At 40.0% G+C, this 14,898-nt stretch overlaps 1 protein-coding gene across 5 annotated transcripts in view; it reads left to right on the forward strand.

The window, feature by feature from the left end:
• Positions 1 to 14,898, forward strand: part of AGBL1 (AGBL carboxypeptidase 1) — a 273,234-nt gene that overhangs the window by 71,008 nt on the left and 187,328 nt on the right. For all 5 annotated transcript variants that reach the window (XM_074549224.1, XM_074549221.1, XM_074549222.1 and 2 more), the window contains 2 exons: positions 5,934 to 6,084; positions 9,010 to 9,163. In XM_074549224.1, coding sequence (XP_074405325.1) covers positions 5,934 to 6,084; positions 9,010 to 9,163 — 305 coding nt within the window. The remainder of the gene's footprint in view (positions 1 to 5,933; positions 6,085 to 9,009; positions 9,164 to 14,898) is intronic.

The following is a 14,898-nucleotide window of genomic DNA, read 5'->3' on the forward strand; positions in this document are numbered from 1 at the left end:
CCCTGCTGTTTGGCTCCTGTTAACTGTACTGATGCCATGAGGCTCTTGCCACCTGGTGCCCCCTGTTTCAGATGTCTGTCAATTGGTGCTGGCTCAATGTGTTGTGTGCTTCCACCCTCAGACAACAGTCACGAGTGAGAATTGCTGTTAGATTCCAGGGAATGTGCAGAATTCCCTTGTCCAGCAGGAAAGGAGAAGTGGTATAGTTGTTTTTTCCCCAGGCTGGGAAGGGAAGAGCTGGATGGGATCATTGTTTTCCTGTCTCATACTCAGACTTGTGTAAGAGATATAGGAGCTGAGGAACCAAAGAATGGGTCAAATATACAACAGTGTAAAGAAATCCTGACAAGCTCAGAGCTGATATTTGTTCAAGTTGCCCGTTTCAGGCTGCTTTTGCAGTGTGCCAGAGCCTCAGAAGTTGTCCCAATTTCTCTTGGAATTTTTTTTTTAAGGGAAGGGCATTATCACAGATTATCCTCTCTCAGCCTAGCATCTGCCTACAGCAATTTGAGTAGCTATTTTCTTTTTTTCAAGTACTCTTTGCTGACCTTCATGCACCTGACCTTAATCTTTTCTACCTCAAGAGCTCACATATGTGCTTCAGTGGTTTCCCTTTCCATGCCTGTAATCTCTGGATGCTCTGAGTATGGGCAGACTTTTCATGCTGGATACCATTGCAGTGGCTTCCCATATCATTAGCAAGGCAGCTATTGTGCAGTGATTAAACAGCAGCTGACTTCCAAGATTAAGCCATGATTGTGCAATTAAGCCTGTAATCAGATTCTTGTTCAGAATATATGAGAGAATTGTTTTATTGATTTGGAATATTCTGTGTTTTCTAGCTGTACATTGAATTATATGTCAACATAATCATCTAGGATAAGTACTTGTTGTCTCCCATTTATTGTGTGTTCCTGGTTCTCACATATTTTTGTACATACAAGAACGTGCATGCACACACACAAATACATTTTCACCTCTACTGAAACTTTAATGTTTTTCTTTCAGTGATTATAAAAGAGATTCTCAGTCATTAGAAGTCGTAGGAGGGAGGGAATGTGAAACTAGTGTGGTTGGGGCTGCTCAGGCTTTCTCAGAAGAGGAGTTGGGATTGCTACAGAGATATCACACTGGCAGTATTCTGGGGAAAGAGCTCACTTCAGTTCCATTCAGGATATCCTAAGTTGGGGCTGCATATTTTGAAGGGAATCTCATCCAATTTTTTTTACCAGGAGTTATTAATAAATATGGGAAAATTGTGATACACTTTCAAAACTACAGAGGAACCCAGGCATGCCTTTAACAGCAGGGTCTTTACAGACAGACACCTCTGAGCTGAAGGACAGGGGGAGGAAAAGCTCATTGGTGAGATGTCTGTGTGAAGCAGGCTGGCTGATCTTTGGCATTCATCTTCCTGTGGATGGGGTAGTTTACTCATAAAGATGAATGTTGTGGCACTGCTGTGTCACTGTGTTCCTTCCTCCTAGGTCTCACAAGAGTTTTTATGTTGTGGGGAATATTAGCAGAGCTCTTTTCAGAAAATAGCTGAGTGACACTTCTGCTCTATTTCATTGTCTCTCTGTGAAGTGACAGGATACACCCATGATAAACAGTTGCAGTTACAATAAGATCATCTAATTCTCTTGCTGTCTTGGCAGCTTTTGTGCACTGAATAATATTCCTTTCTGGCAAATTATTTAAGGAATAATGGCAGCTGAGTGTTGAATTGGTGACAATGTGCTTGTGCCTTTGGTTTCATGGCTCATTCTAAGCATATTATCTGACCTCCAGCTTTTTCAGGCAGTAGTCAGGTCAGATAGTTATGAGCTACATGGAGTGTTTTGTTCTCACATCAGCACTAAAAACTTGGCTGTTTAATGATCGCAACAATGTCAGAATTAGGTGTTCTCCTTTCAGCATCTTTATAATCACATTAGATGAAATAAACACCATAACATTAGCAGGTTACTTCCCTGCTCTAATGAGATCTGTGAGAGGGTGAGATATCAGCCTCTCTCTGAGAGCACCTGGCCTTTGCAGTGTGACTGAACACCTCAATGGCACAATGGCTGGGGGAATATTTTACTTCAGCTGGGATTCTGCCTGAAATATTGGCAACAAAAATACCTTATCATGGATTTGCCCTTTGGAAAGGAAACTGTTGTGCATTTTCTGCTTTCCAGTGTGGCAGACCCCAAAATAACAGCCATGCCCAGTAAATTGTTGAATACTGCTTTTTATGGTATGGATCAGGGTTGTTACTAAAGTGTCTTGCACTTAATAACCACACTCAGATGTAAAGAAGTCCAGATATCAAAAATGAGGACACCAAACTCCAGGTGGGGGAGTACTTTGGACCAAGGAAACACATCAACAGATTAGAAGAGAGAAACATTTTACTTTCCATTTGAACTCTGTTTTGAAGCGGCCCAGAAGTCTGGGATATTGATACTTTCTTTGGTGATTTTAGTCTAAGCTGAAAATGGCATATTCCATCATCCAACAGTACTAAAATACATTTAGTACTAAAATACATTTAGTATTTTACAATACTAAATGCTGCAGATAGGAAGCCTAAAGATCAGATGTCCAAGAGATATTGTTCCTGAATCACTTGATGCTTTTGAATTACAGCCCAACTCCTTTCCTGCCTGCATCTTTTTCCATGCTGCTTCACCTGTCTGTTTCCCCTCTTACAAAGGGTGGAAAATTAGAGTTACTTATCTGCCACCCAAAGAATGGAATAGATAAATGGGGAAGCATGTTTTAATCAGATAGTGTTTGCAAAGATTTTTTTTTAAGCTCAAAAAATTATCTTGCAGAGTAAGAGATAAGTAGTATTATAATTATTATTAATTAACTCTTCATCACTGCTATGCTGGAAATATAATACTTGTGCATTTTTTTCTGAAGGAGAGCAGCAAACAATGTGATTTCACTCCTACAAAGTGACTGAAAGACACAGTAGATACAGCTTACATGTTCATTGAGAAAACTACACTTGGGTCTCTTTTTTTCTCTCCAATAACCAGTGTGTTGGCTTCCAGAAAGCATGAGAGACTTTCAACATGTTTTTTAAAGAGAAGACAAATAAGGTAGTGGGGACCAGATGTTGCCGGAGTCCTTTATTCCTTTCCTTTTCCTTGCTTGTTACTTTAGGCTCCCTGATGATATTGTAGTGTGTTGTGATGAAAAAGTGGTGAGGAACTAAAAGGCATCAGTCTGGTGGAGGAAAAAGGAAGCAATAGAGTTTTTTTGGCTTGACAGCAGTAGGAGGAGAGGGAGGCACAGAGGAAAAATGTTATTTTTGTAGGTTTCTTTCAAAAATATTTAGAGCTACTGCTTTGTGTGATGGATTGTGAGGAGACCAGATTATATACAGTAAAAGTACATGATCATTTACACTGCTTACACACAGGGGTTTTTCTTTTCAGTGCAAGACTGAAGCATATTGAAGCCAAAGCTACCTGTTAACTCGCTGTTACTGCCAGATAGCTTGCTATGGATTGAAGCAGGTGTCAACAAGTGATTTAAAAGTCTGGAAATGTCTTTTCTGGGTGGGTAGTTGGGTGGAACAGCAGATATGCTGGGGACAAGGTTGAAATGTGCTGCTGAGCAGTGCTGTGAGAGCATCCCTGCCCTGGGCATCGTGTCTGAGCAGGCAGGAGTGAACAATACTGAGCTACCCGTGTGGCATCAAGGTCAGAGGTGTCTCTTGCTGCAAAACCCCTGGGTTAAAGTGGCTGTTTGAGGTAGGAGAAGACGCTTGTCTGCAGAATTACAAACTACAGAGGGAGATGCCTTTACTCAGGAGTGCTAGGGACAGGTGGGAATAATGTCTATGTCAGATATTCAGGCAATATCTGACTGCAAAGACCTTCTTCCTCCCACACCTCTAACTACAGATGTCAACTTGGAGGGGAGGAATTGGAAGAATTAAGCACTTTTGTGACCACACTTTATGAATAAGGTGATCTAACCTTCCAAGTGGCCTCGAGTATAATAGAGGGCTATGAAGGTGAGCATTTTCCTTCTGCACCATGCAGGAAATGGTTCTTAATTATCCTTCATTGTCAAAATTACCAGGAACTATATTAAATGCCATTATTATGACTTCAAAAAGACACCAGACTTTAACCCTTGATCCAGTGAAATACATATATAAATGCTAAGTTCATGTTTCTACATTTGTGGGTTTATTGGATTTTTTTTTTCTCTTTTAGTCTTTGTCCAATATTAAAGTGCTTTATTTTCAAAAGAAATGTTGGGGTAAAGGGTTCAACTGAGAATAAAATCATAGCCTTTTCAGGTTGCCACTGTGACTCAGTGTTCCTGCACTATCTATTGATCCAGTTGGTATCACTCACCCCACATGTTCCTAACTATTGAATTCAAGTGAAAACCCAGCAGCATTGTATTGTCTCTCCCTTATGAAAAAGAGCTGATTATTTTGGAGAATTTGACAAGAATAATTATCTTTTCTCTCCACCCCTTTGAATAAAAATGAACAGCAGTAAAATAAACTAGTATTGTAAAATTCAGGAGTTGAAATTGCATCTTTTGGTTGCCTCTTCTATTTTGCATTTTAATGCAACATTGATGATAACATTTGTCAAAGAAACCTCACAGTCCTTCAGAATCAGAAGGTTTGGCAACAGCATAATTGGTGCAATGTGGGAAAAATATTGTTTGAAATGTACTTATGGATGCAATTTGCTCTGAGGCTTCTCCCTAAAGTGCATGATTTGTCACTTCATCTCTGCTGAAAGAAAACTTTCCTGCTCAGCCTGAAGTCATCTCTTCATCAGAGTAAGTCTCCTGCAAGAGATCAGCCCCTGACACTAGACTGAGGAGCTTGTTAGGAGATTTGCAGTTTTACTGAAGGCAGTGTCAGGGATTTGTGTGCTCTCTTAGACCCTGTCAGTGCTGACCAGCCTCACCCAGAGCTCTGCTGTAGCGAGGCTCCAGCTCAGTCACTGCTGCGTCCCTGCTGTGCTGCGCGTCCTGATCCGGGTCCTGACCCATGAAGGGACCTGATGGATGGTCCCAGACCCGCCTCACCACCACAACCTTGTCTGATGATCTGAACCTGTGGTTGGGCTCCTCTGCTGTCCTCAGGCATGCCCTGATCAGGAGCTGTGGGAGATGACCCTGCCTCAAGAGTTCTCTGCTCTTCTGGCTTCCATGTCAAGCTCAGCTCCCCATTTTCTATGGAGCAGCTAGTCCTCACTGCTCTCTGAGAGGGAGAGGGTCAAATCTGCAAAAAAAGAGAGTTGCAAAGAAGAATTTCTGGGCTGGTCACAACTGGAAAAGCTGCACGAAGTCACTTCTCTTTCATGCCCAGTCTCTACCCAAACCCACTCTCTTCTTTCTTCTAAGCCTTTGATGGCATTTGAAACATATTTATGCGTGTCCTATTTATTATTTATTTTTATTCCTGAAATATAATTTTTTTTCCTGTGGTGGAACTGAATAGTTGGTTTGGTAGGGTATTCATATTTTCTAAATCTCCAGGCTTTTTGCAGAGTGTTTTCTTATGGCATTGTTCAGGGCTGTGAATAGGAACCTGCCTCTCTGAGCAAGATAATGTGGATATCTTAAAAAATACAGCAATTTTAGCTGAATGCATAGTTTAAATATGTCTGGACTCTGCTATATGAGCTACTATTAGCTGACTGCTTCTTTATTTGCATCTTAACAAAATGAAGCATTAATGGATTTTATTTTCCAAGGAGAGTGCTCCCATCCCTCAGCAGGATGTGACTGGCAGTGCCCTGCACTGCCATGCGAAGTTCTGCCTCCCAGCTCCCTGCTGGGCTTTGTGTCCTGTTGTGTGGATGCTTCTCTGAATGCTTATTTTTTTCCCATGGCTACTTCAAATGCATATCTAGAAGTGAAAAGCATTTACTTTCCTCTTCTTTCTCTCCTTACAGAAACCACTACCGCTGCAGGAGTGCAGCTGCAGGAGGAGGAGGTGTGAGGAGAAGGTTCTACTACACCCTCACCTTCAGCATCAAGTTCCCTCACAAAGATGATGTCTGCTACCTGGCCTACCACTACCCCTACACCTACTCCACAATGATGGTAATGTGGTACTCCCACCAGTGCTGTCAGTACAGAAACTAAAAGAATACAACTCCACAGCATAAATTTAGTTCTTCAGTTAGACCAAGTTTTTTTGCTGGGCACAGGTTTGTTTTCCACAGCCTCTTCTGTGGAAAGGGATGGATGGTAAGGGAATTTTCTGGGAAATGCATCCAATATGCTTCCTCTATAATTGATGTAGAGGAGATAGGATGAAAGAAGTGAAATGAATAGTTCTGGGAGTAGCTTTGCTTTGATGCTAAAGATGTGAATAATGCTACTGCAAATGAAACCACACAGTTCCAGTAAATCAGTTTCCCTCCCTTCTCACTTCAATTTCCATTGTCAACACATTTTGGGCAATACATGCTGGTGTGGGCTGCTGGAGTTTGAGGTCAGCGTGTTTTTTATAATGATATCAGTTTGCCATAAGCAGATTTTGGAGGCTGTGCTTTCCAGGGGATGGTGTCCTCCCCCAGGACTCACTGTGCTGCCTGTCACACCAGCAGAGTGGGGCTTGGATTGATTCCCACTCAAGAAAGCCTCTTGTCAACTGTTTTGCATCCCATTATACACATTCAAAGAAACTGCTTCCAATATCTGGGGGAAGGCCAGTCCAGCCTTCAGTCCAAGATAAGTCTGTCAGCTTACTTCTCATTAGTAACTCAGCAGTTACTCCTAAAGTTCCATGGGGAAGAGTGTATTCTCCAGTTTTGGGGTCTGACCTTTAGCCCTGAAGGCACAAATCTCTAGTCTGCAGGGTAAAAAAGACATGCAATACTGAAGAATTGGTTGGGCTTATTCACCACCATACATTTCACATAAATGCAGTGCTTCATCATTATTTTACTGTTATTGATTTCTATCTTTTGCTGGCACAAAGCAAGAGAGACTCGGAGAGTTTGTGTGCTCTGGGAATGACTGAATATCTCACCTGCTCCTGAATGAATAGAATAGAGATGAAAAAGATGTTATTCCTAGGCTTCCAGGACCAGGTCTTTAAGTATTTCACTTTCTCTTCAAATAAAATGCTCATTGAAGTTAAAGGGAATTTTGCCCCAGGAAAAGTTTAAATGAACTTGGACACAATAAGGACCATAAAGTTTGGTAAATGGGAATTATGGGTGGAAAAGGCTGATAGATTGTCATGTCCAGCTCTAGCTAAAGCAAAATCACTACTTCTAATAATTCTGAAAGGCTTTTTTGCTTGGGCTTATTTAAAATGTCAAGTGACGCACTATACACATCTTCATTTTACTTTTATTTCCACAGTAAATAAACAAAATCAGGTTTGTGCATCAGTAGATTGCATTTTAAAGCATTTGTCCACTGGTGAAATGTGTTGGTTTTACATATCAATTATAAATTAAAACTGTTATGAACCCAAGGGCTCAATTGAAGACATAGTGCTTTGGGGAAGAAGATAAACTTGTATATAGAGTTAGTAATTTGAAAATGTTTTTAAATATCATATATATTTAATGGTTATAGGAATATTTGCAGGAAATATTACAGAATGCTATTTGAACTGGATGCACTCTGCAGTTCATTACTTCTTGTCCATTAGTAATTACATTTCTTTTATGAACAGTAATTTATCTATTTTTACATCACAGTATTAATTGTTTTGATATCTAGCTGAAATCTCTGTGGTAGCTATACCCAATTAAGTTTCACTGGGTACCAGGAACATAAGTAAATGATGATATTGAGTTCTCTGTATCTACGTGAGACTGTAAAATGCATTTAATAATTGAATTTACTTTATAGAGCTGTATTTTAATTGTTTTATAACATAGCTAACTATAAATTTCAGTTCTGCGTTTACATGGCTCTATTTGAATGCTGAGAAAGCAGTCTGAAACATGGTGAGCTCCAAGATTTGATAAAACAGGAACCTGGTGTCCCATAAATGTATATTAAAATTGAACCCTGACTGCTAGACACAAACCTTCACCCTGTGAGGGTCACTGAGTGAAATGAAATGTTTTAATTATTGTTAGCACAATGGTGCTCACTGCACCTATTCCTGCCAACTGGGGGACAACTGGTGTTGCCCAGCACTCAGCACCAGCCCACAGGGGCAGAGCTGACCCTGCTCAGCTGCACTGCAGACAGACAGAGCCTCACTGCATCTGCTGTGTTGGTGACAAGTGGCTCCGTGTCTAATGAGCCGATCGGAATTTGTTCCAAAAACTCTTTCTTCTAAGCTGCCAGTTCTTTTCCTCAAATTTCTCAAGAAGCTGTTGGTCTTTAGAATTATTTAGAGCTGTCATAAACTTTGGGGGGGTGAGGAGAAAAATCTCCCTTTTTTAAATAACTTCTTGGAAAGACACTCTTGAAATTTCCCACTACTGATTGTACAAAATGTTGTTTCGATAGAAACTTTTTGGCTGCCTCTGATATGGATTTGTCACTGAGTTTCACTGGCATGTGCTTGACAGCTAGGCAATCAATTCTGTAAATGTTCAAAAGTGGTGAGTTTTCTCACATTTCTACAAAACCCTTATTAAAATATAAAGAGTAAACGCTTCTCTTTTGGATTTCATGCATGCATAGAAATTTCATTATGCTAACAAAAGCACCTAGGAACTGTTCAGGCAAAATCATAGGGTAGTTTGGGCTGGAAGGGACATTTAAAGGTCATCTGGTCCAACCTCTCTGCAATAAAAAGGGACTTCCTCAAGTAGATAATGATATAAGAATAAATATTCTGTGCAGCTTCAGTGAACTGGGATGCATTGTGAATGGCTTGTGCATATTTGTGGGATGTAAAAGGTGCTGATATTAACTGGCAAAGAGAGCAGCTGGGAAGTTAGCAAGATATGAAATTAGTATCAAAAATAATATACAGCTACTGGAATAAAATCAGGTTTTATAGACTGTGAACTCCTTTATAAATCTGCCTCTTTGCTTCTTTTTCAGTCCCATCTTGATATCCTGGAACAAAATAGGAACCCTAGGAAGGTTTACTGGAGGCAGCAGACGCTCTGCCAGACTCTAGGAGGAAATCCATGCCCACTGCTCACAATCACTGCCATGCCTGAGTCTAAAAACAGAGATGACCTGGAGCAGTTCTGTAAGTAGCCCAATGAAGCATTAAAAAAGATGCTGGTGAATTGTGCTCATGTCAGCAGTGACAATAACAACCTCTTTTGTGAACATACTGATTTTCTTGTCTTTCTCATTTTGGAAAAAGGAATATAAATATGGGGAATAGCCAATTATGATGCTCTTTAAAAATTACAGGTTTGCATGGAAGAGGGAGGAGAACTGATACCATTTTGTATTTTTAATTTCTCTTCCGTTATGTAAAACATTTGAAAAGTTCAAAATAAAATATTTCCTAAAGCAAAAAAACTGTGAAATAGCTATTTCAACAAGATTTTAAAAGCATTTTGTTTTCTACTAAAATTTTTATGTATTTGAAGTCTTAAATTAAGAAAAACCAAAACCAAGATAACTCATTCCAAGCTGGACCAGCAACTGAAGTCTTCTGGTGAAATTCCTGCAGTGTGCCCAGCAGATCCATCTGGACACAGTATATCTCTTTGCATTCTGTCTGAGACCATACTGATAATGTTGTGTTTAATAGTAAATATTATAATTGCCATTTTATATCTAGAGCTGATTATTTCTCATTGTGAGAGCCAAAGATTTAGACCTTCAGTGGCCCTGATGAACAAGATTAAGATTTGCATATTTCTGTAACTCAACAGCAAGTGTTAAGGTTTTGATTAGCATTGCATTAGGTTAGCTTTGATTTTAGAGCCTAAATCATTAACCACTTAGGTATAGGTTAGTTGGTTTTTTTTCTGAAAGCAGAAACAAGGTGTCTAGTGATTTTTTTTTTAATCTCTTCAAACATAACACAGGTTGAGACCGTTGAGGCTTGTGGATATTTAAATTGTCTTAAAATCTTTTTAGATGTTAACTGAATACTTTTCATTGCCTCACTTAAGTACTAGGCTAGAAGATTCCAAAGGGATTCTGTGACATGAACCACAGTTCTCGTTGCAGTCTTCTTCTAAACTAAAAGGGACTTTAAATATGAGAGCTGGTGAAAGTTATTACTATTTTTTTTTGGTCCAGGTTTAGAGCAGAGTGACTGCAGCTATGCTGACATTATAGTGTAATCATCTTCAGCTCTTACCTTTTTACTGTAATAACTTGGTTGTGAATTCAGCTTTTACCTTGGATTAGCAAATTTGTATCATGAACATGCTTTTCTTGGTTGAAATACTAAAGCAAAATAGCCAGGCTACATGGGGAGTTTATAATCTACATGCACAGCTTTAATTGGGGCTGTCCATGACTGGCTTGAAGAGAGAATTCCTGCCCTTAAGCCCTTTTTTCCCATGATAAGGATGATATTTGCTCACACCTCATAGCTGAAGGTCTCAATGGGGCAACTGAGAGTAAGTTAGAATATTTTATTTGAGGATTGGAGCCACCTGGAAGAGGCATGGAGTGAACAAGATTTTCTGCCCAAGTGAGAAGCCCTTTCCAATGGTGGTAACAAAGCAAAAACTGAGCTAACATTTGGTTTAATCCAAGCAAGGGCTTGTGGTGAGTCAGACATATGAGCAGTCAATACCCTAAACACTGGACTTTTGCTCTTTTGATTTTGAAAAAACTTTCTGAAAGGAGTGTTTTGTGGTAGGAAAGCAAATAAAAAAATAATTCAATAAAGTACTGAGATATAAATGTGACCATGTTGGAAGGCAAGGCCATTTTCTGTAGCACTGTATTCTCAGAGTATATTAGATTCCTTCTTGCAGTGTTAGAAGAGAGCCTGGCAGGTTTTCAAAGGTTGTTAACCTGTCTACATAGACAAGGCTTGGCTTGCTTATTCAGCCCAGGTTTGCTGAAAGATTCATAAGGCATCCATGAATAATTTGGACAGATTCTTTTTCCAAATGTTTCAGGCTGTTTAATATACTGCACCTAGGTTCAAATTCCAATTATGTGGCTTAAGTCCTCTTTATTTTCAATAGAAATAAATATCTTATGCCTTGTGGTAGTACCTGAAGCCAGTGGGAACTTGTAGCTCTCCCTGAAATGCCATGAAAATCCTGTGCCACTAAACCCTTCCTCTGAAGCCTTGCACAACAATAAGATTGCAGTTTTCCATGAGCCCAAGGAACTCAAAACAGAACATGCAGAAACCCCAGTTGTCCAACTGAAAGAGAAGTTTTTCTGGAGGAAAGACATTGTCAAGGCAACACAGTTTCACTCAAGTTTTCAAGACTGAAAATGTAAACACCAATACTCTTAAGCGATGAAAATATTTATTGTTTTATCAAGTGAAAGAACAGCAAGGCAGCACACCATGTTTTATGCTGTGGGGATGCCTGTGGGCAAATCTGAATAATCATGTATGTGCTTATTTTGTTTGAGTAGCTTGGATAATTATGGCTTTTGGGGATGCACTTAGTCTAATTTGTGCTGCTTTGTGTTGCTTTGATCAGCAGTTACTTCTCAGTTCCCTCATTTTGTATGACATACCCATCTTTCTGTGAAGTGTTTTGGCTGATGGAAGGACCTGTTTGTCAATGTTTTCCATGCTAAAAACATTACTCAATAGCAACAACTTTGAGCTAAATATGAAGAGACCAAAGGGTGGAGGATTTCCTTGCAATAAATCCCATGGCTATGTGCAGTCTCCATGGGTATTTCAGCTTGAGAAGGAATGTGGAGCTCCAGCACTGGGGAACTTGGCACATAGATAATGAATATAAATGGACAGCTCTTGCTTTTGCTTCTGGTTCAGGCCAATGCAGAGTTTTAATGAGCTATAGTAATTTTGATTTCCTGTCAAAGATATGTTGCCTTTGTTACATGTGTTAATCTGTACCCTGAGAGTTTCTTCTCAGCAATGCCAGTGGCACAAATCTCACCAGGACTTTGTAGTTCCTGCACATGGATCATACTGAAATGGTCTAAATCTTTCTCAAGTATAGACATGTAGGGAAAAGGAAACATTAGATAAAGAGGCACAGGGTGGGTGAGGAGCACTGGGAAGGCAGCAGGATCAGCCTGGTAGGAGTGCAGTAGGAAGGAGTTATTTTTTATTGGAAGTGCTCAGGGTGAGTGAGGGCATGGCATCCTCTGTGTCAGCTGTGCTTTACTTCCCTTCCTCAACTCTCTCAGATTGCTCTTGTCAGGCTTTTGATTAATGTGGTCCTAGGATGGTTAAATTTGTCTGAGTTAAATTTATTAATGTGCACCTTGTTAATAGGAAGCACAAGCCATGCTGCAGGGAAGAAAAATGGGCTGCTTCTCTCCTTCATTATTCCTTGTTTGTGTGAGGCTTTGATATTCACTTTAGACTCCTTTCTCCTTCCACTCTTTATATCTGCCCTTTACATGATGGTGGTGTACTGAATAATTTTTATTAAATGTTCAGTTCTGAAACTGATGTGAAGACAGAAAGAAGTGAGGTGGGAACTCTTTGGCCTCCTGTTCTTTTACTCCGATTCCTGCAACCACTCAGTTACAATCACACAACCTCCACTCAGACTTGATCCATGTCTGTAGGTTCCTGGGCTTGTCAGTGGTCCCTGCTGGGCTTTGCAGCTCCATAGACTTGAACAAATAGAGACTAAGAGGGTCTATTTCGTTTTTTGTGGTTGCTGTTTAACTTAAAACTTGCCCTTCCTGCCATCAGATGGAGAAGACTCAGCATCCAGCTAGTACAGATATCTTTAATACCCATTCTAAGTGCAATATCCTCCATGGTCTTGTGATAAATGTAAAATTATTCTGACTTTATTTCTGGCTATGTTAGATCTGCCTGATGAGAGTTAAAGTGACTTTTGAAGGGAGAGCAATTCTCAATGTCTTTCAGAGCATTCTCAAATGAATGCAGAAACAAAAAGCTTCCAAATCTTGGTGCCAGCTCCTTGCTTGATGAATTAATAGGTGTTTGCAGAGCTCTGATTTTCTTGTTTGCCACACGCACAGAGCCCAGTGAAGGCAGTGTTAGCAGCATGTATGTGTACTCAGTAATAGTTTGCAAACTCTTAATTCACAGTATTATTTATGCATGTGTGCAGTGTGTAACTCCACTAAACTCCCTGGCAGACAGCTGAGTAGACCCTGCAAGCAGTAGGATACTGTTGTGACAGAGCAAATGGACAGATTAACTCTTCAAAGAAGTGTAAGGAAAATATCTAAACACTGACACACAGGCAATGATAAAATTGTATTCTTGTTAAGAAATAAAGGACACTGATATGTTGCTAAATGTTAACAGAGTGGTGGAATTTAAACCACCAAAAGCAAAATGAACAGAAATGGTCAGAAGAGAGCAGTGTGCACTCTACACTGCTATGTGAATGTTTTTCAGGAGGTATTTCCTGGCTGTAACCTGAGTTGGGGTGGGTTTGCTCTCACCTTTAGTCAGAGGAGGGAAGGGGCAGGACACCTCTGAGATGTGATGTAGTGTAGGTGCCATTCTGGTTGGTGCTAACAGAGAGTAATGACTCAAACAGCCCCAAAGGAATTGCACAACTCTCTTAATGGCTGGTTGTACTGTTGTCATCCCCATTAATAATAGTGATTATTCAGTGTGTTATGTGTGTTCCAGAGTCAACACACCTAATGAGTATTCTTTTAGCCGTGGGTAGCATTATAGATCTGAATTTTGTGGTTTAAAGTTAACCCAAATTGTCCCAGATAATTAGCAGCAGAGGTGAGGGAAATTAAACAAAAATGACACTAACAAATGCATTTACATCTGTAATATCTGTCAGTCTGAGTTGCTCTTCTGTCATCATATGTCCTCTTTATGCATGGCTGAGGAAACCATTATGAATACTGTCAAAAAGAGATAATGACACCTGCTTATCTTAAATGTAGTCTCCTGGGGATTTGAAGCACATTTTTTGTCTAGGCATGTTTCTGAAGAAGGATAGAGTAATGTTTTTGGGATAGATATGGTAGAATGCTCATACCATTGAATCTGCAGATGCTCCTGGAGCTGGAATGAGGGGTAAAGTGAGACTAATGAGGTGTTTTTACCTGCTCTCATCTTAAGCCTACATAATAGAAAAGACACAGTTGCTGGGAAAGCTATTCTAACATTTCTCAATTTGCTTGTATAAGCTATTTAGATGGTTGTTTTGCAACTTTGATCTTTTCTTAGGAAGAAACAAGCCCTTTACCTTTAAATATAAATTGCAGCAAAGAGCAATTCCTGAGCAAGGAACAGCAGAGGATGTGAATTGCAGGGGCCACTTATGCAGGATACTGGGAAATAATGATCATGTGGAAAATGTACACAGTTTAATTAAGCACATTGATTAAATCAATATGACTCAAACAGCTTAGTGCTCCAATCAGCTTAATCTCATTAAATGTAATTCAGGCCTCAATAATTGATTAATAATGCATTATAGTTTATGAATTATTGACTCAGAGTTATTATAACTGTGCCTGCTCCCCGTGTGGCAACCAGTGTTGCATGTTAATTATGAAAGGCTCAAGCTCTCTTGAATAACTTTTTCAAACCTGGAGATGACACATCTCCTAGTGAAACAGGAACCAAATTAGTTCAACACCTTATTGGAGTCAGTTGGCCCCTAAAGAAGCTGCACTCCTTAAAGGAAGCTCTCATCTAATAATGTTAAAATAAGGAGGTAGAACGACCTGCTTTGATTGGTAATGATCTTTTCAGCAGGCAGAAGGGCTGCCTGTAGCAATTCATCTGGAGTGTTAACCTGGCATGGTGCTGGCTGGAAGCAGCTCACACCAGCGAGCGCATCTGCTCCTCGCTGTTAGTGCGTGTGACGCTGCCTCCAGCACATGTGC

Source organism: Zonotrichia albicollis, chromosome 11 (assembly GCF_047830755.1).
Source record: "Zonotrichia albicollis isolate bZonAlb1 chromosome 11, bZonAlb1.hap1, whole genome shotgun sequence".
NCBI classification, from domain to species: domain Eukaryota; kingdom Metazoa; phylum Chordata; class Aves; order Passeriformes; family Passerellidae; genus Zonotrichia; species Zonotrichia albicollis.